Source organism: Orbilia oligospora (assembly GCF_000225545.1).
Source record: "Orbilia oligospora ATCC 24927 unplaced genomic scaffold scaffold00006, whole genome shotgun sequence".
Taxonomy (NCBI): Eukaryota; Fungi; Ascomycota; class Orbiliomycetes; order Orbiliales; family Orbiliaceae; genus Orbilia; species Orbilia oligospora.
Genome location: NW_011645563.1, coordinates 711640 through 738033, shown reverse-complemented (window position 1 = coordinate 738033; position 26394 = coordinate 711640). Strand labels below are relative to the sequence as shown.

Genomic DNA, 26394 nt, shown 5'->3' with positions numbered 1-26394 from the left:
CCGTTACCCGTTGGCTTGAATAGTACTTTCTAGGCACACAAAAAGGAACGACGTCAAAATACAATGGTCGTACGTAATGAGTGGAAGTTTCCCGAGTATACCCGCAAAAGACTACAAAAACGAGTGTAGTAGAGTCTTGGGTGGTATATCGTGTTAAAAAGAAACAAACTTCAAAGAAAGGATGACAGTAAGTCAAAAAGTAAGGAGCGTAAAAGGGGGGGGTTAGGGGGTGAACAAAAGAGGTGAAGAACCCGGATAGCCTGATACTATCGTGAGAAGGAGCAGATTCTTGCTCAGTCCGAAGGGCTTTAGGTGGTTATATATCCCCACCACCGCATGCAAACACCTTTGTTCTGGCCCATCGTTCCCAGATTCCGTCAATGTCCAGTCTATACTAAATCGGATCCGTTTCCACGATACCTCGTCAGCTTCGAGGTAATATTAGGCTCTATTAAGCATGAAGGGCAGCTGGGGTCCTCTAGATACTATACTGGTCCCTCTCCCACCTAGTGTTTGTGCAACAGGCCAAACTTCAAAAAGCAATGTAATATAAGCATAAGTTAGCATCGGAAAAGCGTCCAACTTGGCCTGGCCTGGCCTGGTGGGCGTACAAGCTAAGTTATGCCGGGATACCGATTTGACATGCTGACTCGAAGACGAGCGAAGACAATGTTTCTCGAATTATTTACAGACTGACCTTTCCAAGTCCAAGCGCAAGTAAAAACGCACCATCAAACATTATAAGTGGAAAGCGAATAATATCAATCTAAATACCGGAGACGAGAACGGTTATTTCGTGTTGAAAAAAGAGTATCTCATGGCGGTGGCTATTCCCGTTTCGGTCTGGAAGTTAACGATCTAAACTTCTGGTTGGCTGGAGCGAGCAGGGAACAGCTTCCACGAGAGTAACCGAAACTTCCATCCCACCCGATAAGCTGGCTTGAAATAGCTTGGGCACACCTCGACGTTTAAGGATCCCCCTCTCCCGCATAGCATACTTCATTTTCGGGCGATTCGGTCCCGTTATGCAAAAGGTGTCCAAGCATTCGTTATGGAATCCAGAGTTATCGTCAACCTCATGGCTTTGTGGCGAGGCTCAATCCGATCGAGATGTATTCAACCCCAACCTTTTTTCGGAGGGATCTATCCGCACATTGTTTCTTCTTTCTGGAAAACAAAGAAAAAACATGCATATACATTTGATCAAGGGATCAAGGTCTAGATTAGATTTTATAAATTTAGCGCATGCAAGAGATTAACTAGTGAGTGTAAAATTGTCATACAAAGGGCAGCTGGTCGAATCTGACAGAATATTAATCCCCAAAAATGATAAAGTTCCGATGGTTTCATATATCCCGACCTGTCAGTTTTCCGAAGCCCAGTTGGCCGTTTACTACCCTATCCAACCGTGAAATAAACGCCATAGACCTGGAAAGAACCAAAGCAAAAGAAATGAAAAGGAAAGGCTAAATGATTCAAAAAAGGAATGCCCAATACTGCAGAAGGAAATATGGCTAGAATGACCGCGTCATACAGGAGGTCCTGTGCTTTGGATATATGTCTTCACCCTAGCTAGGATTGAAAAAGACGTTGGCATACCGATCCCTTGGCCAGCCTAACTTCCTAAGAGCTATAGTGCCCAGCGAAACTAAGAGATGAAGAAAGGGTTTTAGTCTTATCGAGACTCGGATACGCTGTCCCTGGGTTCAAAGCAACCGGAAGATGCCGCAGGATCTGTTTGAAACGAATGAAAAGAAAAAGAGAAAAACGAATCAGATATAAATGAGAGCTCCGAGCATCCGAGAATTTGAATAACTAAAAACCGATTGCCATGAAATTGCCAATAACCTTGACACCTTTAAAACAGCATATGCTTCCGCCTTCCACCCCTTTCACCCATTCTCAACTTTTGATTTCTTTTAGTTTTTTTTTTTTTTTAGATATCGTGGACTTCATCACCAATATTTTGGTGTTTGTCCAAGTGTGGAACGTGGACATGTGCAGTCCTAGGTGGTTTAATCTCCTTCTCGGCCTCGATCTTGGCTTCCTTCTTGATCTCATGAAGGGTGGCTGCCAGGGCCTCCTCATCCGTCTGGGCGAGCAGACTCTTCCGCTTGATTTCTTCTTTCATCTGCTGGTCCGCTTCCCAGTTACCGGCGCCGCCACGGCCTTGCCAAACTCGCGAGCTGCGCTTCTCAGCAGAGGTGTCCTCGGTAGCAGCCGGATTACTGTTGAAAGTGCCGGTTTCCTTTAGTGCTGCAGGTTCATACCAATTACCTGCACCGCCTCTGGCGTAGGTCTTGTACTGTGGGGCAGCGGTGGCTGGTCCATCGATGACCGAAGTGGCATCTGCGGGGTCGGATGGTTGCTGGGCTTCGAGGTCAACAGGCTTGGATTGCATTTCGACCTCCTAAAAGGGAATAACAAAGACAGATGTTAGCTAATGGATGTATGATTTGGAGTTTCCCAGCCAATTTCATGGAAGCAGTGATCTGGAAAGGGTTCGAATCTAGAATAAGGCATACCAATGGCTTTGCTACCTTTGGGGCAAAGTTTCCAGCACCACCACGGCCGGATCGAACATAAGTTGGTGCAGACATTGCGATTTTATTTCTTGAATTGATGGATGGAAAATTCAAAGGAGGAAGGGTAAATTGAAGATTGAAGGCTGGAGGATGCGAATTTAATGCGACGGATTGCGAGGTATAAATGAGATCCGCGATTTCTGTGGAGGTGCAGGTGCAGATTTAAATGAGATGGGATGAATGAGACGCCGAAAGATAGCGAACACCGCACAGGGCCTTTTGGTCAAGCGAGCACGGCAGATAGATAGATAACGAGATCCTCGTTAGCGCAGAGATTGTAATGCAAGGGACCACAACTGCACAGAATGCAAGCAAGGAACTGGCTGGTTTAATTTAGACGTCAGGAGGTATTGTATTGATGTCGACTGAAGCTGTGTATCTGCTGTATAGCTGGATATCGTGGATGATGACTGTCTTGAAAGAAATACCGACGGCCCATCCACTCTTTATAGGTAAGCAAGTACCTGATACCTTCAGTACTTATCGGTCTCATTCAACCTTCAGCGACCATCACAACCCTCAGACTCTTAGTCCGCCGCCTCGTGACATCATAAATCATGAAAATTCAGTTATTTCGAAAATTTTACAGTCAGCTGCGGCCTTGGGAGGCTTTCTAGAATTACCGCTTCCTCTTTTTTTTTTTCATTCGGCGATTAAAAGGCAAAAATTAAATTTTTTAACGAGCTGGAACAGGGAGAGTTCCTGGGAAAGCTAGGAGAGCTAGGGAAGCTAAGAGTTCTTAAGATTGCTTGGTGCCCGAGCTTGGCTGTGTAATTACTCGATGCTATTAGATCATCGCGGCCGGTTGGCCCTTGCCTCATACTTGCAGCCAATGGCTAATCTTATGGAAGACATGCGGGGTGCAGCCGACCGAGGAAAAAGATTTTTACCGGCTAAGACAAGGTAGGTATTTATTATACCTTGCCGTTTTTGATAATGCACCTCGTGCGACCAGGGAGCGACATATGTGAGTACTAGCACGATACGATGCAAAGCGGAAGTATTTCGAAATTCTGAGGTTTTCATGCAGCGCTGAACTCTTCAGCTTCATACTCCTTGTCTTTGTCTTCCTTCGATATTATATTATTATACACATGACAATTACTCTGTCAGGCTTCTCCGAAACACCAAAAAACGCCCAACCCCGCTAGTATACTATACAGTTATGTGAGAGAGAGCTCTATGAACAATAAGAAAAAGGGCTCCTCCCGATCATCAAAACGCCAGAGAAATTCTATAAAAAAATAGTTTCGTGATTTCACAAGACTCTTGTCCTTGGCCTACCCCTCCCAGCTGGCATGATATTATCCATTCCTCCGGATTTCCTTCTGCCTTTGGCCAACTTTTCATTCAGCTTTGATTTCTCTATGTCCTTTAGAACAATAGCGTCCATGGACCATCGCTTTTGCTTCTTTGCTTTCAGCGGGGTGCGAGAAGTCAAATCCAGCTCATCTTGGTAGATGTCCATATCTTGCTTCCTCTTCGACGCTGTACGCGTCTGGTGAGATCTATCTCCCATTGCAAACTGTCCCAATTCCTTTCCCTTATTTTGGCTTTGATGCCGTAGTTCCTCATATTCGTCGTCGTCGTCTGGTTCGTATGCCGAATCAGGGGATGGTTCTCGGACGGGCTGCACACGAATGGTTGGGCTGGGATTCTTCCTAGGTCTCCCTCTCCTTCTGGGCGGTGCGACAATTATAACTTCGACGGCACTGTCTCCCCGTAAATCATACCCCTCAGGTCTTTTCATAGTACTATCTCTTTTTGAGGCTGAGAGAGCTTCAGTTGTCTCCGATCCCCTTGATGGAATGCATACCTCTAGCAAAAAGCTTGATAGGGTCGGCTTTTCTAGAGATTCGGGCGATTCCGTATCGGGCTCCGTCATTGTCGTATCCGCACTATTAGGATAGACGCTGGAGTCTCCTTGGTAGTCGCTATTATCAGAATCGGATTCCGAAGAGAATGGATTCCCGTTACTATTTAAAGTTGCCAATCTCTCGTTATTAGAGTCATCTAAGAAGCACGCCTTGGGTCGCTCTTTTGGTTGCAGTTTGGTATTTTTCGCTATTGATTTTGATCGCGATTTTGGGAGTTCGAATAATTTCCTCGAGACCCTTCGAACAACCTTAGCTCCCTCGCCAGCCTTGTGACCATCTGAGTCCGATGTATCTTCCACCCAATCATTGAGCATTGGCTCCCACCGCCAACCGTTGTTCCTGGCATCGGTTAGGGCGAGGTCTCTGACTAAGTTCGAGAACTTTGGCGTCTTCAGCTCCGATGCCTTCAACAAACCGCCCCTCCATATCTTCATTCCGACTAGGGTTTGCTCGACCTTAGTCGCGAATAGCTGTGCAGGTTCCGATTTGCTTGACTCGGCGATCGAAGTTGCAAGATGGTAGGCGAATGTCGCGAGTAGGTATGATTGTCGCTTTTGTAGCAACTTGGATTTGTCGCCTGGTATTGGTGTTTTTGTAACGTCGGGCTCCGGATCCTCAACAGCGAGACTTAGAAGGAATTCCATAAACTCCTTCTGCCTATCGAAAGAGTCCCAGGCCTGCTTCATCACGCCGCAGACATCGTCTGCCAAATCCTTGATATCGAAATTCTCCGTATCTGAACCTTTCTCCCAGCGGGTCGTTTTCGGCGCTTCGGGATTTTCGACAGCAATTACCAATAAGAGCTCGACTAGCTCCCTAACAACATCATCTACCAGTACACCTAGCTCATCCGCGCTAGTTAAAACCGCGCATAGTGCTACGGTTCTTGCTGATCGACTGGTCACGCCTGCAAGTTCTTCGATTGGGTGATTATAAGCTTCCGACCAGTTGATCATTCTTTGTACCAAGCTCCCCATAACGTTCCTCGCTGCCAGCCTGTGCTCGCTGTCCTCACCACCTTTCCAACCAACCTCGAAAAGTCGCGCTACCAGGTCTTCAGCCGTCCTTGCTGCCTTATAAACAATGAGATCCTTTGCCTGGAATAGCCACCCTTCCTTGAAGCTTTCATACCTCTTTTTTCTCATCTGCTTCCCGCTGCGATTCAAACGTCTGCGTTGAAGGCCAGATTCCCAAGTTTCTATACCAAGAAAGAGTTCTAAACAATGAAGTGTATATCCTGATATCTCCATGTATGATCCAATTTCCGAAGCCCCAGCTATCAGTACATCGCGGAACCAATTTTCAACCATAATCTCGCGTCTAATATCGGTGGCAACGCGTAACTGTCGGTAGAGTACATCGGGAATATATAGAATCTGAGTCCACGGGTCTGGAGCGAGTTCACCACGGCGACGAGCGACGGAGCGGGTACTGTCTTCGTGTGTCTTTTCGTACGCTGCATGAAAGAATTTTTCCGCCAGATATCCATCCCCAGCATGTACACATTGTGATATTATCGTGCAAGCGAGATCCTCTGGGAACCAATCCTGCTTCAAAGCTTCCACCAGGAGCTGTGTTATATGGCCTCGTACTGTTTCTCCGAGAAAGCGCCACAATAGGCTATTCTCATCACAATAGGAATACCACTTAGAGTCTCCTTCGAAGTCGGCAGGGTCTCGACCCATAACAATAGCTTGGCCAAAAGTACGAGCGGAAAGCTTCATTAATGACGGAATTCCAGGAGAAGCAGATTTTGGCTTGAGGATAGACTCGCTGTGCTGGAGGACAACCGTGTAATGTGGCCTAACAGAAGGGGCGGAGATATAGAGAAGGGTGTGTTTTCGGAGTGTCGGGTTCTGTTTATAGTTGTTAAAGACGGAGGACTGTGCACCCTCGGCTTCAGAAGGTGACGGTCGTTGTGGCTGCAAGTCAATACCTTTCCTGCGAAAAGCCGAACCATAGCCCTGCTTCTTCTTTTTCTCCATAAACTTTTGTGTGACGAGAGTCCTCGTCTGCACCTCGACCTTGGGATCCCATTCCCATTCCGAGGATGGCGTGGAGTGTTGAAAGAGGTCCTTGAAGGTGATGACGGCGAGGGGTAGGTTGGAGTAAGATGCGACTTCAGCTTCCTTTTTGATTTTTGCTAGTGCATTTTCAAGGACTCGGCCGTACGAGGCGGCTTTTCGTGCTGTCCAGTCGTGATAGTCTTCCATGGAGACGGCAGCGGGAGGCGGAGCGGATGTCAACGAAGTTGGGATGTTAACCTTCGTCATGGTGGCGGCGGTTGGCTTAGTAGCATTGGGGTGATGATGGCGGATATGGCGACGGAGATGGGGATGGAGATGAGGATAGGGATGGACAGTGGGTGATTAGCGACTGGCGACGGGGAAAGGTGATGGGATAAAGAGGCTGGTTGCGGGTTATTTGTTGAAGGTAAATTTTTGGTGTTGTTTTTGTTTACAAGATTGGCGCAACTGAGCCTGGGATTGGCTCGTTTGTTGCTATTCCCGCTGCAATCAGCTAACACCGCCACGTTACGAGAGGACAGAGATCACCAGCCTCATCGGAAGAAAATCCGCCTCAGTGATCGCCGGCTTGGCTTGGCAGTCCTGGCTCTCCTTATAAATAACGGGATCCCCCACCTCGCCTGATTTCCTCTTTTCCTCTTTTCCCCTCCGTCGCCGTTTGGAGTTTCTACTATGATCACAACGGTCGACCCCTCTTCCCAACCAGCATGCAACGGGAAGAGGCTGCTTCTATCCTCGAGAGATAGTCATGACGGCTCATGGAAGCATCACTCCTCATGTTATTGTCAACATCCTGAGAAATGGGTAAGATAGCGAGCCCCCTGGATCCTTATCTCGCCTTATCTTTAACTAACCCCATCCGTTCGTAGATGCACCCTCGCTTTGGGAGTGTCTTTCTCGGGAGTAACTTGACAACAACAACAACGACTTCAACCCGCTAAGTATTATCGCTAGATCTTGGAAAGATCATAGAAGGCATTGCCAACCGACGCCGGCGACATCAGGTACCGCGTCGCCGCCGCTTCGACCGGCGCCTTCGTTCGCACGGGATAAATATTTTCTCGCGAGCGGACTCGGTGACACAATTATTGCACCAATCACTTGCGGGTTGTCTAACAGTCTAAGATTTTGCACATTCAGAGATATATTCTCTAAATGTGTAGGTCTCCGCCATCCGGCTTGCGATCTTGGCCGACTGGTCTCGATCATGAGTCCATTAACATCCATTCCTCTGGCTCCTCATTACGGAACACCGATGTTTCTTGGTTTTATAACTGGGATTCCCGTCGTATCGAAGAGAGGTTTCTTGGGGCTAGGGAAGTGGTTATAATACTGATCTGTGGTTTTGGTGTACGCCAGACCCAGAACATATAGAAGATTGAGAGACGAAGTGGCAGTAGCCATTAACTCGTTTCCATATCTTATTACTCCTTCAAAGCCTTACTTAATCGTACGTAGAAGAGAAACTATTCAGATAGCAGTATTGCCTCGTGAGTTTCTCTACTTCACGGTAGGGTTTAAGTTCTGCCTGGTATAATCAGTATTGGGCAAGCTCGCACTACACCATATAGTGGTGTAGTCTCTCCGCTCAGATCTTAGATTTGAGGTGGACGTTCGAGAGTGGGACGCTACGAACATATCCGCACTTTTTCAACACGGGTCAACAACCTCACCTCGGCCTGTTTTCAAGTTTTTTTTGGTCACATAGTCAATTCTTCAGCCATAGGAATTTGGGAACCGTCGAGATGTGGATTGCCTGTTGAAAGTCGAGAGGGGGGACAACCGCAAGAACTATACATCTACGTTTTTGAGGTGTCCTTTGCACAGAGTAGTCAGGTATGTCTGATATAGGTTAGGTGAGAGAAAGGTGTGACAATTGTTGCAGCCTTCGTTTGACCACCGAAAATGCGGTCAGCCAAAGACACAGGACGATTAATAGAGGGCCTAGTTCCAGCTACGCCACGAATTGTGTTCGGGCGCCATGATAATGGTGGCTAGAGTCCTGTCCTCGGGGTCAATTTCAAAACGATGGTGGATTACGTCTTCAAAAATTTATAACCTTCTCAAACATCTAGCAAGTCAGACATTGCCGGATTATTTATTTCATTACCTTCCCACGGTTGCCGGTTCGCTTCCAACTCGTTATCATTTGTACCTTCCGCTTCTGACACGCAGACGGGAGCGAAGGACATTTAATAACCTTGGGGGCGACGTTCGCGCATCTTCAACCCGTGGTTCCCATTTCATCCTGGACGACATAACTTCATGTGGTCTTTCCCATTGTACCCGGTTTTCGTTCAGGGATATATTTGTTTTTTGCCATTGGATACTTTTAGTCTATTAGGCAGGCACGAGTGGGCATAATGCGGCAGCGGTTTTGGAAAAACCACTGCTCCACGAACGTTGTTGGACAAAAGACCGATAAGGAAAGAATGGTCTGGTCTGCTTGGATTTGACAGGCACTCAAATTGTCCCTCCCCGCTCTAAGAGTGGGGGGGGTGTACCTCCTACAAAGTTGGAAGGCGCCTGGGACTGCTGGTGCTTGAATGTTCCGAGTTATGTATGGTAACCAATGTAGCTGGATAGGAGAATCTAGTTGCAAATTATATAAAATTGTTGATTTTTTATATAAAAAAAGAAACTGTGCCGTCGTAAAAAAAAAAATAGGCTGTAATTAATGCACATGCGATATCGAATTGTGTAAATTCCGCGGAGTTTGAAGTTCTGGATGGCTTTCCGTCAGGCCATCGTCTTACGAGCCAATAACTGCTTAGTGTATGAGGTAATGCGCCCCAAATGCTGGCCAGAATTTCGCTTATAGATGGGCCCAAATCCCGGATTTTATCTTAAACCCAACTTCAACCCATTCATTCCAGTACCAATACTACAACCACCACCACAATGTCGTCCGCTCTCCGTTGCCGTCAACTGCAGCGCCAGATCCTCTCCTGCGAACGACGTCTCCTCCTCCACAGCTTCCGGCCTCACTGTCCCACGCATCGACCTCCAATCACCCTCGCCCGTCTTCAATACCCCCGCCATGCCTCCCACCAATCCCAAACCTCCACAAAGAATACTCAGAACCAAAAGTCAAAATCGACACCGTCTAAATACCCACCTATAAAACCGGATCCTCACAAGATCTGGCTCCGTGAGCAAGCTCACCTTGCGAATCCTCGGCCGACCTTCGATCCTAAAGGCAAATACAAATTCAAATTAACCGGTGAATCACTGTATCAAAAGCAAAGACGGGTGGATAAACAGGTCGCAACTGCATTATTTCTCTTCATAGGCATCATTGTTGTCACGCAGATATGGTTACCTAGGAATCCAAAGTTCCCGGGTGGTTATAAACTCGATAACGATTCTGCGGTCTCAGATGAGGATAAGAAGAAATTCGAAGACGCGGTGAAAGGTGGGAATGTGGTTATAAAGGAAGCTACAAATGTAGGAGATACAGTGGAGACAGTACCCAGCGGTTCTAAGAATGTAAGCCCGCTTCCGAAGCAGATTTACCTGCCAGCGGCACCAATAGGCGACGACCAAGTGCTAGAGGAGTATACCCTCCTTGGTAACGGTGTCCGTTCCGTCTCCTTCCTCGGCATCCAAGTCTACGTCATGGCCTTCTATGTCGCCACTTCTTCCCTTCCAAATCTTCAAAAACATCTCCTACACACCCTCGACGTCCCATCAACAGCCACAACAGCCACATTACCGGAACGAGAAGCTTTAAAAGCCAAACTCCTCTCCGACAAAGGTAGCGTCGAGTTCTTCTCCGCCTTCCTAGACACCCGAGAGGGCAATGGTGTAAGAACGGCGATTAGAGTCGTACCGACAAGAAGCACAGATTACCCACATCTCCGCGATGGTTGGGTTCGTGGTATTCAAGGGAAAACCACTATTAACCCAGAAATTTACGATGACGATGCATTCGTAGACTCAATCGGAAGGTTTAAAGCAATCTTTGGGGGTAGGAAGGCAGTACCCAAGGGCCGAGCCTTGATCCTCTTACGTGATGAAAACGGGGCTTTATTCGCCTATGGACCCGACGAAGCAGTTAAGGACAAGGAATTGAAGCTGCTTAGTGAGGGTGCAAAGAAGAAGGAAAGCATGCATGGGCTAAAAATGTTGGGAGTCATGGATGACCCGAGAGTTGCGAGAGCACTCTGGCTGTGTTACTTCGCCGGGAAGAAGGTGGCGAGTGAAGGTGCAAGGAGCAGTGTAGTAGATGGGTTGGTGGAAGTTGTCAGCAGGCCGGTAGGGAGTACCGAGGGGAAAGTGGTTTAAACCCCTTGGAAAGGACTTAAAGACCCAGGTGGATCATATTACATAATCCTAGCTTGAATCTTGATAAATAGAGGGTCGATGTAGGATACGGGTTAGCGGGCCGGATACAGGTTGTACATATTTGCAGAGAACCATCACATAGTTCAGCGTATAATATATAAAAGTCTTTGTATCTTCAATGGCTTTAGGTTCAGGGCTCCGAAGGATGCTATCGCTACTATTTCCAACAGGCTTTTTAATCTATACCTCTAGGCTTTTACTTAGGTACACGCAATATTAATCTTTGAACCAACTATACTCTACGAGCACCGAACAGGTTCAGATGCTCCCATTCCGTCCATCAAAATGAGATCATTCATCGTCTTCTTCCCAACCTGGTGAATTACGCTTCCTCTTTCTTATAACTCCGGACCACCGACCCACACTAGTGCTTGTACCTTGCGTCGAATCCTGAGTCCGTTGTAGCGAATCTTCAGTCTGCTGTATCGAATCTTGTGCCGAGTCTCGTGAATTTTGTGCTGAAGGCGAACCCCGTTCTGATGGCTCTCCTTCCCCGGAACCACCAGACCTTTCACGCTCGAGACGCGCTACATTTTCTTCCACTTCCTGCTGAAGCCTTACTTGGCGTTGTACTAGATGCAGGTACTCTCGATCAATACTACAATCCTCATGAATTTCTTTATGTTGACGAACAAGTTCATCGGATATAGACTTACAAGCATGTCCCACCGGATTTACTATTGGTCTGCCATCCGAATCAACTTGCCCACGCGATCTCGGAATTCCAGATGGCCCAGACAGTTCAATAATTTCGTTCTCCGCCTGGTCTGTTTTGGTATCTACTTGCCTTATATTCTCCATTTGGTGTTCTCGAGGTGTGTAATTCCATGATCCTGGCTGCTGTTCTGGGTATTGAGTATGATCCGGCCGCTGCCCTGGGTATTGGCTGTGCCCTGGCTGCTGTCCCGGGTATTGGCTATAACCCAGCTGCTGTTCTAGATATTGATTATATTCTAACTGCTGCCTCGGGTATTGGTTATCTCTTAGCTGCTGTCCTAGATATTGATTATATCCCGGCTGCTCTCCTGGGTATTGGCCGTGCCCTTGCTGCTGTTCTGGGTATTGGTTATGACCCAGCCGCTGTCCTGAATATTGAATATATTCTGGCTGCTGCCCTGGGTATTGGCTGTATCCCGGCTGCTGTTCTGGGTATTGGTTATATCCCAGCCGCTGTTCTCGGTATTGACTGTGTCCGGCTGGCTGCTGTCCTGGGTATTGGTTATAGCCTGGCTGCTGTTCTGGATACTGGTTATATGCTGGCTGCTGTTCTGAGTATTGGTTATATCCCGGCCGCTGTTCTGGGTATTGGCTACCTCCCGGCTGCTGCCCTGGGTATTGGTGCGGCCCTAGCTGCTGTACATGTTCTGGGTACTGGTTCTGCCTTAACTGCTGTCCTTGATTTTGATTATGCGGCAGCTGATGTCCTTGATTTTGATTATGCGATAGCTGTTGTTCTGAGTATTGGTTCCGCCTTAGCTGTTGTTCTTGATTTTGATTATGCCCTAGCTGTTGTCCCTGATTTTGATTATACTCTAACTGTTGTCCTTGATTTTTGTTTTGCTCCAATTGCTCCGGATTATGATTACGTCCTAGCCGGTGTCCTGGATTTTGATCACGCTCTAATGGGTGTACTGGGGCTTGGTGCTGTCCTAGGAGTTCTGCTAATGGTACCAAGGTAGGTCGAGGAGACTCGACAATTCGCTCTTGACTTTGCTGAGGCTGAGGCCGAGGCTGAGGCTCATCCCCGCCTCCTAATCGGTGCCCCGGACCTGCCCAGTTGTTATATTTCCGCCCCAATACCGACTGAGTATTGTTTTGCGTCCACTTTAGATCCACTATAGGCTGCATCCGATAAGGCATTCGAAAGAGTGGGTCGGGTATTGGTGGTTCTAATATTGACGGCGGACGTTCACTATATAATGGTTCCAAGATCTCGCGAGGTTCGTATCCCATCGAATTACCGTGCACGAGCAAATGATAAGCAGGATCACCCCTTCCGAGGGGATATAGTAGAGGAGCTAGCTTTCTAGGAGATCCTTCGGGCAGCCGACCCAAACGATCCCAAGGGTTCTCTGGTACAAGTTCATCGAGGACACTCATTATAGGGTCTGTCTGGGTGCTCGCATCGACATATCTGGGTCGGTATCGATACGGCCTATATGGTCTAATAATGAACCTATTCGTGGGGGAATAGTCTGGATCTGAAATATGCCTATAGTTAGGCTAGGAATATCATCGGTCAAAGACTGTAGCGAGTGCTTACCGGACTGTTGGTTATTTCTTGGGGCACGAGATTCATTCGGAACTACATTATCTGCGGTCACCGGACGGCTACCAGGATCATCGACTACATTGCTAGTAGCGCCTTCACTTGCACCCATACCAGTTTCCGAATTTGAGAATGTTATCGCAGTTGACGGAGAACACGAACGGCTCCCACGTGCACGTTTAGGGCTGTCTGTTCGCCCCATGACTGCCAGTAAACCGTCTAAAATTACCTCCTTCGTTTTAATAAAACTAACACGATGCTATATGTTAAATATCTTTCAAGGAAAATGTAACATACCTGGACCTGGGAATATCCCAAATTGAGAAAAAATGTCGTCGTCACTAATACCTTCCCGAGCGGCTTCAGTAGGAGGGTGCGACTCAAGCGTGGTGGCTGAAAGGTGGGGTTCCAGGGGCGGGAAGAAGTTCGCAGGCTCCCATAGCGATGAGTGGGGAGGGCTGGAGAATAAAGGAGGATCGAAGAAAGATGGCAGCTGGGGCGCTTGGGGAACCGGGGCGCATATTTGAGGGGAGGATTGTTGGCCTGGAACTAAAATGTACTTTGTTAGCCCGGATGCATGCCAGGATACATATCACACATATACCCGGGGATCCGGGATCTACCATTATAACTATCTACTAGAGATCCAGCGTCAACAGGATCTGCGGGTGCCGAATTATGGTCCGGTTCTCTTCCGGAAGATCCATCTGCCCGTTCCTCCTTACGTCGCTCGGCCTGTTTTCTTACAAAATTTGATTCCCACTCATCGAAAGGCGTGATGTTTATTTTCTGAAAATTCTCCCTGTCCTGTTCGCTCGGGAGCTCAAAGTCCACTATTGGATCCAATTCATAAATGTATTGTGCCACAGACCCATCAGCGGCCGCTGGCTTGGATTCATCGATAGCTCTTGGTTCCAGTTCGTCAGCAGGCTTGGGTTCCGGTTCATTGACAGTTAATCTCCAAGGCTCAATGTATTCCGAGAATTCCGACTGCAATGCATTGAAGGGTTGACGTTCAGGCTCGCCCAGAGTAGTTTTTGGTTCCCATTCTCGTCCATCGGGATCAATGGTTCCCCGTTCAAACTCATTTATATAAGCTCTGAATTCTGTGTTTATCTCAACGAACATTCCTTGCTCAGGATCATCGATAGTAAATTCTGCCTCCGGTCCGCCAATGGTTCCTCCTTCGGGTTCATTAGCAGCTATCCCCTCAGGTTCTCCGGTAAGCTGTGATTCTAGTTCATTGGAGGGCGCCAATTCTTGTTCCCCGCCAGTACTTGGTACTCCCTCTTGGATTGGAGGCTCGTTGTCTTGCGGTGTTTCGAGTTCAATCGGGTTTTCATCGGCCGCAGCTAGAAGATCTATACACTCATTGACAATTTGCTCGGCTTCATGATCAGACGCCAACAGTAACTCATCGGTTGTATTTTGTTCACGCCGGGTCCTACTGTTGCCGCCAGTTTTCCTCTTCTTCCTCGATTGTGAAGATTTCGGCATTGTGGAACTACCTAGGTAGCTACCTAGGTTAATTTTGTAAATTTGGGTTCGTTGTTAGGGCTTCGGAATAGACAGTCATTTTAAGTAGGCTCTGTCCGGCGGGTCTCGGGTTTTAAAGCTATTGAAATGTATAAGGGAATTCCCTATACATGATATACCTTATATTGCTTGTAGTTACCAACTTACAGATCGCTGTGCATCTCGTGAGGGTGGTCTTGGCCTGCACTAAATATATGCATCATATATATGCATAAATAAATTATTTATCCATCTACCATGCTTACATATGTCTGGATAATTCTTCTTAAAATCAGACAACCCATAGAAACTAGCAAGATGTCTGTACTCTAAAGGTCCAAAACTATCATACCACATCTGGTAGTATACATTGAAATCTACCTTTGTTCTCTTTGCGTGGTATTGTAGAATTAAATGCAATTGCGCGGCCTATAGGTTTACAGATATAAATATTGATGTATAGAATAAAACTTAGCCGAATGGAACATTTATGTACGTATTGTTTCCCCTTTTCAAAAAAGTAGTTAGGGTCATTTATACCTCCTAGGCTAGATACGAGACTGCCCTGGCATGAGCGAGCCCTTCCATCAATTATGTGTTGAAATTGTGGTTTTCTGAACCGGGTTATATGGCGAACTAGCAAGTTTTGGGGATCCCTGTCGCCTGTTGCATAACACAATTGACAGGGGTCCTTAACCTCAGGGCACCGTCGTGACACAGACTTGCTATTGGTCAAAACCGCTCTTCGACATGTTCACTGGCCAGAAAACGTATGAGCTGCAGGATTTGAGGAAAAAGAAATATGGTCAGTCAGGACAACGCGGATGCATCCAGGTTTCTCCCTTCTGAGGTTGTCATAATTCTATCTATAAGAATCCCCTTCTTCCTCCGTCAAATGAATACATTTTCACTACCAAACCAGAAATACCTACCTATCCAGTATACAATCCTATTTAGTCTATATCATACAAATTCTTTAAAATCTACAAATATTTCTTCTTCTTCTTCTTAGCTTTCTGAACTTCTAGCAATGAATCCGCCAAGTAGTTCTGCATCGCGGTCTAAACAGGCAAGGCTGAAGCCCGAAATGTACCTCCCATTTGAAGATCTAGTCTGCCGTCTATATCTTGAGGAGAACAAGACTACCCAAGTTATAGCCGAAATTCTAGAGAGAGAAATGGGGACTACAGTCACGTTAGTATAGCCCTTGGATGTTGTCAGCCCCTAAAACTACCATTGCGCGTCCACGTTCGAATTTGATTTTCGGATCACTAAATCAACTTCAATATGTCCTGAGTATAGTAATAGCCAGGTTATCCACTTGGTAAACAAAGTTTGGAGCCTTCGCAAGCGGCTTACTCCTTCGGATCACAAGTTCATCGACCATGTGAAAAGGAAGCGACAGGATGAGGGGAAACTTGATACCCGCATCAAGCTCTGCGGGGTCGTCCAGGATGAAGAACGTCTTGCAAGGAAGAAAGCGCGCGTTCATGAGCCTACCTTCCAAAAATTCGTCAAAGCACAGAACAGCATGATGGCGCCGAATAGTATGATTCCCCCCGATAAACCGTATGTATGTTCTCAGGTGTTAATTTAGTTTACTGTAGTGGGATCACCGATGAACCCCCCAGGTCTTGAAGTGGGAACACCTACCCCCCGCCCAATATCCGAATTTTCACCGATGGCTTTCGCAAGATCACCGCAGAATAATTCTCCACCATTTTACTTTATCATAAATCATCTTTACGAAGGACTTCCTTCGCTGAAACTCGAGATTGTTTTTCAGAAGATAACGACCAAACTACAAGGAGGTAATGAGCCAAAAATCATTTCTTATAGCTTAAACTCTAGAGCAAGCTGACCTAACTCATACTTTTAGCCCCAACACCTGTTCCATTCTCTCCAGGCAGCCTGTTGTCCATGTCAAAAACCCCTGCTCTTCTCTCTATTCCGGGAACCAGTAGCCAGGATCTAAACATGAGCCTAATAGTCAACCAAGAAGGCACTCTTTCAGAACAAGAACTTTTGGAAGTTTTACAGCCCCTCGTGGTACAATTCGGGAACCGTGCAAGTAACCCTAGCTCACTCAGAGACGCCCTTGACGGTTTTACTGAATCCGATATTTCCCCACGCTATTATACGACACTACAATCATTCTTTAACAACGCTACCCCAATCATTGATGATTTTGCGGTTCAGACTTTTTACAGCGCGGCCAGGACAGGGAATATAAATCTACTAAGATTCTTCATTGAACTCGGGATTCTAAAAAGGCGGAAAGGCAGATGGTCGGCTAATTCCCAAGTCATCGGCGTAACAGCTCTTCAGTTTTCAATTGAATACCGCCAAGGAATATCAACCTCCCTACTATTGCGTAGTGGCATTGATATCAATGTCCGGCCTGTGTCAGATCTCTCGCAATCTGTTTTGAAGACCGCAGTTGAAGTCCAAGATCTTGAACTTGTCAATCAGCTGCTTGATATGGGTGCCGAGGATATCGTATTTGAGGAAATCTATGAGCTTAGTCCAGTCCGAGAGAGATATCTGAACGAGCTAGAAGAAGCCGATTTAACCTGGGCAGAAAATGTTTCAGCACTTGAAGGCTTTTTGGAGCAAACAATCCTTACTGCTTTATTTTCGGCAATCAGCCTAGAGGACGACGATATTTTCGAGGCACTACTGCGCAATAGGTCCACACGTGAGAAGGATGGAAAACCTCCGATACCATTTGACTCTCTGTCACACATTTTTCTCATGAGACTATTGACCTTCCCAAATTTTCTTCGGGGCGATGTGGCTAGGGTATCTATGCGTCTGGAATCCCTATTTAAATGCAATGCTTTGCGTATCGACATAAATGCGATTGATTTATCCGGCTACACAGCTCTAGCGTTGGCTAGAGATGTCGAAGACTCCGAAGAAGATGAGGACGAATATCCAGGGGACATTATTGTCAAACTTCTCATCGACTATGGGGCAACTAAAAAATCCCCAGGGCAGCTAGGGGCCCCGCCATACGGGGGTCGCTCTGCTCGGCTTATCGATACTCACGTATCACGAGTTCAGCTATATGCAATACTCGACAGACTACACGATTCAATCCCATGGGTCTCGTATCGTCAATCACTAGAATCCCTCAGCCACTTAAATATGAGCATTGTGATAGAGGTACTATCTAACTCGGCTAGGTCCTTCGAGGTCAAGTTGAAAATCCATTTCGACAATACAGTCAGTAGCGGCATTCTAGAGTCAATGGAAGTCGTTAGCGGGAGTCTCGAATCTAGTGTATATTTCAATTTACGGACTTGGAATGCTTTAACAATAAGATTCGAATTCTATAGCAGAGATGCCTCTGTAAGTACTCTTAATTGGGGCGATTACACTAGAGCAGAACCAGTAGGCCTTTTACAACTCCACGAAAGTTCCCGCCCGGGAGAACAGCATACCGTGAGTGGGTTACTGGGGATTCCAAAAGTGCCCGTCGAAGCCGGCGATCGCATACAAATCGACATCAAGGGTTTACACTTGACACGACAGAAGGCCAAACTCGAGGCTTGCAAACAGACTATCGAGTTTTACACAAATTCAATCCCAAACATGGCACCTGCCGAATTAGCTGCCTTCCTTGCCTTGGCTATTCACTGTAATCTTCACCAAAGGATTCGAGATGCCACCCGATATTTACAGAAATTAGACAAAATATCTGCCCTCGAAGCGACATGGAATGGAGACAATACAACATTCGATCTCATTCTCGACATTGCAGAGCATACGAGTGATCTAGGGGTGTCTTTGGAGCTATTGACTTTGATAGCCATCCATATTGGTCATACTTATAAAGTGATCAAGCTACTCGACCAGGGGAATGTCGACGCCAACTATATTCTAGAAGGTGGAAAAACTTTTCTAGAAACGGCAGCGGTACTTGGAAGATTAGATATAACCCAAGTCCTACTGAACGCTGGAGCATCACATCGGCTACCCGAAGCAAAGGCTAAGGCGGAAAAATTCGGTCATTTCGCCATCTCCCATATCATCAATGAGCACATAAAGCGTCTAGAACCCGATACAGAAATGGCTACCCCTTCAGATCTTCCTACTCCAGGTCCTGCGGTAGCAAGTAATGGCCCGCCTACGGATATACCCACCCCAGTACCGGTCGCCGCTGAATCTCCCCGTGACCCTATTGTACACGAATATGGTCTTTATATGTCTAGCGATGGACTGCAAGAAATGTTGTCATCCGGGTCGTACTGGTTCCCAATTAATTCATATAGCTAGAATAAGCCAACAGAAGGATGCAGTAGACTATCGTTAAATTGGGAGATATGCGTTTCTTCTTTAGTTTGGAGTGATTTTTCTGCTGGAGACGTTTAAATAGGAATTGTTGGAAGACTTTGTTTGGAACAGTCAAATTTTTGTATTAGATTTTGCTTGTCTTTTCCTTATCCTTCCTTTTTTTTGGGTTCCTTTCGGCTTCAAGTAACAGGCTGAGATTTATCATTCCGTCAAATTTATATGTACTAATAATTTATACACATTTATAACCCATATCTTGAGTAAAAAGTCCAATGCTGTATGTTTCAAGTGCCACGGCAGGTATAATTATAGAATACCCTTAACGAACTGGATACACATTGAACTTAATCAGCGAGTATATACGCTTGCGAACCGACCTATCATGAAAATTCCACTACAAATGCCACTACAAATGGATCTTTTTCTTCTTCTTTTTTTTCTTTTTTTTTCTTTTAGTTCAGTTCAACGCTTTCTGAGCCTCAATATTGGCCTCTATACAAGACTATTCGATTCAATATGATGATTAGAATACACGAACCCGAACCAAAGTACACGCAGACCCTAATTCTATCCACCTTTAGTCCGTTTCCGAGACCGGCATTGAGTCTGAATAACAGGGTTGCGTTTCCTAAGTCCTATTGACCATAAGTTTGGGCATTCTGCCATACGATGTCCCATTTGCATACACAATCCGCAGGTCTTCATATCTCTCCGTACCCGATATCCTACAACCCCAGAATTCGCTCGCTGTATATTCGCATCAAGATTTGGTCTAGGTTTGTAATCCAAGGAGCAATAAAGAGTTTCATGTTCCATACTACGGCAACTCTCGCAATGTATTAGTGGAGGTGGTAGCGGTTCTTCGTTTTTGCGTGGGTGTCCGGATGTTTTTGGAGGGGGCTGCACTACGCAATCGCCTCCAATTGAAAGTTCTTCTTCAGTTGAAGGTTCGTCTTCGAGTTCGTCATCAGCTAGATTGCGTAGGCTTCTTTGGGAGTGAGTGTCAGAACCGGGTTTTTGAAATGTGAGTATGATTTCATTATCCGGGTTTTGAATTTTGATGTCATATTTGGGACAACCAGGCATGGTTGGTAGTGCGTTTCGAATTCGCTAAAACGGGAGTCTCTCTCTTGAGAGTTTTGGTTTGGGTATGAATCGTATTTTTAGACCGACCTCTAGGTATCTGAATGAAAAGGAATTGTAGGGTTTAACCAGTTGATGTGATGATAGTGGCAGTGATGGTGTGTATGTGAGGGTGATGGTTAGTGGGTGATTATATACGCTCATGATTTTAATACCACGATTAGGTATTTGAATTAATTATTTAATATTTAAGCAGTCTTTGATGATGTGACAGAGAAAAGCTGCAATTTGTCAGGGAAAACCCTCCCTTGAAACAAACCTATATAGGACGAGCCTAGTACAGTCCTCAGTCGATAAATAGTAATACAAGAAATTACATTTAGCCAACTAAAGCGAAATCGAGTGTACTTGAGACTTTGGCAAGCTTGCGACTCAGGTAAGCATATCCACGATCACACAAAGAAGCCTTTAATGATTTTGAACATTTTAACGCCTCGTGGATCCTACATGGCATCGTTGACCAATACGGTGTTGAAATATGTGGTATTTTTTCGCCCATAATTATATAAACACCATACAATTGGGATAAAATGTTTATGTATGACAGAGAAGTTACAGAAGATTAAATACTTTCCATATACATGTGTACCTAATAACAAAGGATGGAATAAAAAAAGTCTCCGGCATGTCGAATAAAGGATCATGTATCACTAAGCCACCTGGCCAGGGTGCCCTAATAACGGTCATCTCAGGAAACCGATTGCAGACCAGATTCAGACCAGCCTGGTCCCAGAATTTTGCTAAAACAGGCAACGAAGAGCGACAACAATTTCATTCGCTATAAGAAAATTGGATAAGGGGGGTTATAATTGGGAGGTTCGCCGGATACGGAGTTACCTGGTCTCGTTGGAGTTACCGCGTCCGACTCATCATCGACCATAGTCACCGCCATGGCTCGTTTTCTTGGTTCTGTGTTGTGTTGTAAATCCAAATGAGGAATAGTCTTCTATAACTAGGCTACAAGCTAGCCTAATTAGGAAGTAGACGTATATTGCTAGCAAATTTGGTTTAGTTAAGTCTTCAACGGAGATGTAGCTTGGACACTAGAATATTAGAGGTGAGAGAAGACTCATGCTCGAAGTTATTCCAATGGGCTCGAATTAGGGGCTCAAGATTTACTATCCCATTAATTTTAGTTCAAGAATAGATTTATGAAAATAATTCTAATATCACGTACATCGGATTTGAATTACTTGTTATGGAGAATTGGAATTCATGAAACGGAATTATATACACCTGGGGCGTTTTAAATCTACAGCTGTCCTGCGAGCTTAAGTTGAGAATGATCGAAGTCCTACAATTACAGATATATTTATCCGGTTTCACTATCAATCAACCAGGTCTTACATCTCATCATATAGTTTTATAGGACTAATATAAACTCCGTTCAATCTGTCTCGTCACTATCTTTACGAGTGGTTAGTGTCGGGTGCTAGCTCTTGGTGATGGTTGCTCCCATCTAAGACCATAATTCAGCCTGGCCAGCTGGGAACGAGACAAATTCGACCGAACGTTCGGCTTAAGCACTCGAAACTCTGCTGTCGACTATACGAGTACGTCTTTTTTCAGAAGATATTGCACCCTACGATATAAATATATACACACTAATGAGCGAAGATCCAGCCTCGAGGGAGAAACAATGCAACGTATAAGTAAACTGCGTAATCATGACACTACACTCTACAATACTAGAAGGGGAGTTTCCCGTTCAGCCCCAATTGATAGTAAAATTGATCCCTCTGTTGGCAACATTCGCACTATTAGCGGCTGGCGCTTTCTTCTTCTTGGCCGCCGTTTCACCAGATTTTTTTGCTACACCGGATTTTTTTGTTATTCCAGCCCCGCCCCGGGATCCGCTGGCGCCTAGTGGGTTGGCGGATTTAGACTGTTTGGCTGTTTGGGGCTTGCGTGGTTTTGCTGCGGCGGCCGATGACCCCGCAGAAGCTTTTAACTTAGAAGCCGCTGGTGGTGCCACCGTCTTTCTTGCTGTCTGTTTCTTCGGCGCACTAGTTTCCACAGGAGCTGCTTCCTTCTTCGCTTTTGATTTTGCCTTAGCTGAGGCGGGAGCCGGTGACGCTACAGCACCAGCCATAGTCTCCATAAACTTCTTAACAACAGCTACCACTTCTTCCTGTTTCTGTTGCCCCTGTGCACCCAGAAGCTTAGGGCAACCCCGCCTATCATGACCGGTTTCTCGACATGCGCCACATGCCTTTTCTTCCGCGGGCTTTGAAGGTTTCGGTGCCTTCTTTTGTACCGGTTGTGGAGGCGGAGGGGGCGGGGGTGGAGCTGCTGTCTGCTTCGGCTTTTTATCTTTCCCTGCGAATCCCTTGTTTATGGCACAATTTCTAGAATCGTGGCCGGCGTTCCCGCATGTTCTGCATTTCTTCGGAACGGGTTTACCGGCGGCCGGTGCCCTCTTAGGTTTAGGTCTAACTGATCGATCTTGTTCATCCTCATTGTCATCTTCGTCAGAATACCGGTGGTAGTACTCGGGTGCGTCCATCATCTCCTCGTCGGAATACGGGGGAGGTGATTCGTCGTCATTGTAACCACTGGCATTGTGTTGATATTAGTGCCTACGTCAATGCGATACTGCCGTCTTGTATATATGTATATGTAATTAAGGGGGTTGTATACGCCGAACTTACTATTGCGGATAATAATCATAACCCGACATCGTGAGGTTTCGGAGCAATTGAGTTCTAGTTTAAATATAGATACGTGTAAAAAAACAATCAATGAAGCCCCGAGCTCTGAAGAAAAACAATTTAAGGCTTTTGAAGATGTAGATCGATTCAGCTGCAGACGGGTAATGGGAATCTGGACGTGAACTCGATAAGGCTGAGCCGGGAGTGTTCTAACTGCATAGAAGTGAACAAAACAAATAAATGGATTTCTTAAAATGACTATTGTTTTTTTCTCAATTCCACTCACGACTCCCGCAAGAATTTTAAAAACAAATACTCTCATAAAGGGGAAATATAATTAAGGAAAAAAACACCCAAAAAATACACGTCCATCCCACGCCCACATGTGACTTCGTTTTTCCTGTTTTGTCCAACTTCAGGCACCTTTTGCTAGGGTCTTGGATGGTAGCGAGTTCCGCGAAATTAGTACCAATTCTGGGCACTTCTCAAGGCAAGATTTGATTGGGTTCAACTTGGAGTATGACCACCCCTCCAATGAACATCGAATAACGTCACGGTGTTTTTTTTCTTTCCATTCATAGGTAGCTATCTTGCTTGAGTACTAACCCACTACCAACTCGAAAATAAAATAAATAAAAAGAAACGAGAAGAACTAGAAAACAGTTTTCGATCACAAACATTAGGGCTTTGTCGACATGTCATTTATGCTTGCGTCGGAAGTACAGACGTGTTGTTTTTGTGGTAGTGAATTTCCCAGCAATTCGACACTAAGCTGGTTTAGTGTCGAGACTGAATTCGACAATCTCGAAACTAGAACAATTTCGAGTTTCGACACTACCCCGAATAGGTACTTATGTATTGCATTGCATGCTTGACCAGTTTTATTTGGTTCTTCAGCCAGTATCGATATCAAAGCTTCTATCAAGATTTTTCTCGAAACGGTCTAGACTTCTGTTCAACATATTCACTTCTCCCCTTAATGTCGCACGGCTATATACTATTGCCTATTGTGAGATTGTCCAACATATAGTGATTGGGGACCCTAATATGACCGCTATAATGTATATCGGGATGAACTTACAAGTAAAGTCCCTCTAGTGATCAACTAATCCAACCCTATAGTTAGCTATATAGGCATCAGATCATGACACTAACTACCAAGGCATTAAAATTGCTTAGTAGAAATTGGGGGTCCGGGTGGATAAGAGCAATACGTGGACGAAACCCGAGCAGGGAGCACAGAGGCTGCCATCAAGTGACGGCGAACATGCAACTGAGGCCGGGATAAGATATTCTTTGCTATCTAATACATGTTAATTACATGTTTTTAAACTGAAGAATCGGAAGTTTAACTAGTGATTGCTTGCTCGGTGCATTTTAATTCTGGGATTGGTGGCGTGGTAATGGTAACCAGCGATAAGATGTCCAAGCTACAATAACTAAGCACTTCAGTATTCACGCCCGGAAATTTTCCGGAGCGCTGCCTTCGCTCGTGGGTTCCCGTAGTTTGTCATTTCGCTTTTTCTGTTTACGTGAGACCCTGGTTATTATAAACAGCAAGCGAAATGAGCACGACCGGATGGTGGCATAAACAAGTGGGAGAACGACTTCGCCATGTCATCTACCACAAAGCTAGTTCCAGGAAACCGTCCGCGGTCGCTTCTCATATTGGCGACGGTGTAGGAGAATGACGACCCTAGCGTACCTATAGATTTAACAAGTTAGCAACAATACATTCTAGAAGCAACCGATATCTTAATCTGAATCTTCGGAAGTAAGAACGGATACAAATCGATGGGATATGAACCTAAGAAAAAATATCCATTGAGCAGTACGGCGTAATCTAACAAGCCTCTCTCATCGAAGCTAAGCTTATCAATCTCGCCAAGAGATTCAGTATCGTTTCCCAATACTCCCCATTTATCAAGCACGATGTATCCGCGTAGCGCTGCAAGTTCCCTGAACCTTTCAATGCCTTTCTTGTCACCACAGGCCACATAGATAAACGGATTTTTGCCATCCCCGCGCTGTTCTCTAAACCGCTTCGCCACGACGTCAATAGAGTTTAAGTTCTTTGATACCTGCAGCTCAAGATCATCCCACCACTTTCCTACAGCATCGTGTTCTACCCGGAGATGAACGCCGATGTATGAATCCTTCCGTAGGCTTTCTGCTTCTGATAGTTTCTGCACCAACCGCCGATGAGACTCTGTCGGTCGTATTAATAAGCTTATCTCGGTCCAAGCCCGCCAATCTAGTCCGGTCGGGTCATTCTCAGGATTGATGACCAGAAGCGTCCATTCAATTTCCAGAACAACAGGTGAAATAGTCGAGTTGAGGGTAGCTCCTTTCTCGCTCGAGGTCTTGTCGACGTAATCGCGGAACGTCCTGGTGCCATCAAAGTGTCCCAAATATTCTTTAAACCCAGGTGACCCCTTTGGGTCGACCAAGATATGTGTCGCATTCGATATGGGCGGTTCGTCTGATGGTAAGACCTTCATCTGCGGACAAGCTTTGCCAAGATGTGACATTATATGTTCCTCGTCCCATCTCTGCCTAAACTGACGTTTCCATGCGATGTCACCTGTGTGAAAATTGTTTAATCTTTCGGAATCTCTCTCGCTGCTGGATGGTAGGATCAAGTTGGCCCCGGTATCTATCGCCATGCGAATGCAGTTTTTGATCTCATTGACCTGGTTGAAGAGCCCGGCGGAAACGCGCGTGCAATTGAGGTATAGGTTCGGCCGCCATGTTATCGCTTGACACAATTCCGCGAGATTGGGTGTGAGGATGGTATCTGTCGTTCGATTGGGCTCGGTGAAAACCTCCCGATAGTACCGGTCCCTCCAGCCTGGATCTTCGTTCTCGCCCAGATGTTTCTCAAGGGCGCCTGTAAATGTCGGGGGACGCAAAAAGCCATTGTAGGAGCCATTGCCTAACAACAACCAGATGGCTAAGGATCCGAAGCCCAGAACCGTGACGGTGCTAAAAATCGAGATTTGTTTTGTCGTTGGAACTAGCTTCATTGTAGTCTGGCGAGACCCGCCTCCCGAAAATCAAAACCCGAAAGATATCCCGGAAAGACGACGACACGCGAGCGACGCACCGAGAGAGGTATAATAGATGGTTATCGGTAATAGAATCAGAGAAATGTCTATGATCTGAAGCAGGCACAGGTTATGAAAGGATCGAGCACGTGATGGTTCACCCCCTTCATTCCTCTAACTACATGTATGTATTCGTCTTGGTCTCGGGGTCGCTGGTCTTGCTGTTTAGACTTTTTTTGAGGCGTTCAACCCTTTTTCACTTTCTCTGCACTGCAGAAACGAATAAAAGGGCCGGATCTCCTCCTATAAGAAATCGTACAGAGACTAGTTCAAGGTATCAAGATAAGACACAAATGTCACAGGATGGGATATATGGTGGGCCAAATCGGAAAAAATTATCTCGATGCATATACCTAGGTAGGTATGTAGGTATATATTCAAAATCCACCGAGCCCTATTGGAAATTTGATAAGCCACAATAGCCACAGCTGAATTATTAAATATGGAAACTTCCGGGAACCTTGAATTTATCGTGAGGCTGAACAGCGTTGTAGCTATAATTCATTCCGGCTTATAGAACCCTTACCTGCCCACCTGCCCAGCGAACCACCCAGTGAACCCGCTAGGCAGGCAG

General features: G+C 45.9%; 8 protein-coding genes across 8 annotated transcripts; 2 read left to right on the top strand and 6 right to left on the bottom strand.

Moving 5' to 3' along the window:
* Positions 1–1936: 1936 nt before the first annotated feature.
* AOL_s00006g239 (uncharacterized protein) lies at positions 1937–2600 on the bottom strand (the record flags this gene model as incomplete). The annotated part of the gene is made up of 2 exons (XM_011119548.1): positions 1937–2410; positions 2526–2600. The coding sequence occupies 2 exons, from the start codon at positions 2598–2600 to the stop codon at positions 1937–1939; spliced, it is 549 nt and encodes a 182-aa protein (XP_011117850.1).
* Positions 2601–3843: 1243 nt separating this feature from the next.
* AOL_s00006g238 (uncharacterized protein) lies at positions 3844–6735 on the bottom strand (the record flags this gene model as incomplete). The annotated part of the gene is made up of 1 exon (XM_011119547.1): positions 3844–6735. The coding sequence occupies one exon, from the start codon at positions 6733–6735 to the stop codon at positions 3844–3846; it is 2892 nt and encodes a 963-aa protein (XP_011117849.1).
* A 2655-nt stretch (positions 6736–9390) lies between these two features.
* Positions 9391–10776, top strand: AOL_s00006g237 (uncharacterized protein; the record flags this gene model as incomplete). The annotated part of the gene is made up of 1 exon (XM_011119546.1): positions 9391–10776. The coding sequence occupies one exon, from the start codon at positions 9391–9393 to the stop codon at positions 10774–10776; it is 1386 nt and encodes a 461-aa protein (XP_011117848.1).
* Positions 10777–11127: 351 nt separating this feature from the next.
* On the bottom strand, positions 11128–14602 carry AOL_s00006g236 (uncharacterized protein; the record flags this gene model as incomplete). Its single annotated transcript, XM_011119545.1, has 4 exons — positions 11128–13037; positions 13100–13324; positions 13403–13654; positions 13729–14602. 4 exons carry the CDS (start codon positions 14600–14602, stop codon positions 11128–11130), a joined length of 3261 nt encoding a protein of 1086 aa, XP_011117847.1.
* A 1048-nt stretch (positions 14603–15650) lies between these two features.
* On the top strand, positions 15651–18901 carry AOL_s00006g235 (uncharacterized protein; the record flags this gene model as incomplete). The annotated part of the gene is made up of 4 exons (XM_011119544.1): positions 15651–15814; positions 15923–16167; positions 16228–16431; positions 16500–18901. 4 exons carry the CDS (start codon positions 15651–15653, stop codon positions 18899–18901), a joined length of 3015 nt encoding a protein of 1004 aa, XP_011117846.1.
* A 585-nt stretch (positions 18902–19486) lies between these two features.
* AOL_s00006g234 (uncharacterized protein) lies at positions 19487–20005 on the bottom strand (the record flags this gene model as incomplete). The annotated part of the gene is made up of 1 exon (XM_011119543.1): positions 19487–20005. The coding sequence occupies one exon, from the start codon at positions 20003–20005 to the stop codon at positions 19487–19489; it is 519 nt and encodes a 172-aa protein (XP_011117845.1).
* Positions 20006–21770: 1765 nt separating this feature from the next.
* On the bottom strand, positions 21771–22742 carry AOL_s00006g233 (uncharacterized protein; the record flags this gene model as incomplete). Its single annotated transcript, XM_011119542.1, has 2 exons — positions 21771–22617; positions 22714–22742. 2 exons carry the CDS (start codon positions 22740–22742, stop codon positions 21771–21773), a joined length of 876 nt encoding a protein of 291 aa, XP_011117844.1.
* Positions 22743–24260: 1518 nt separating this feature from the next.
* On the bottom strand, positions 24261–25739 carry AOL_s00006g232 (uncharacterized protein; the record flags this gene model as incomplete). The annotated part of the gene is made up of 2 exons (XM_011119541.1): positions 24261–24418; positions 24521–25739. The coding sequence occupies 2 exons, from the start codon at positions 25737–25739 to the stop codon at positions 24261–24263; spliced, it is 1377 nt and encodes a 458-aa protein (XP_011117843.1).
* Between the last annotated feature and the right edge of the window lie 655 nt (positions 25740–26394).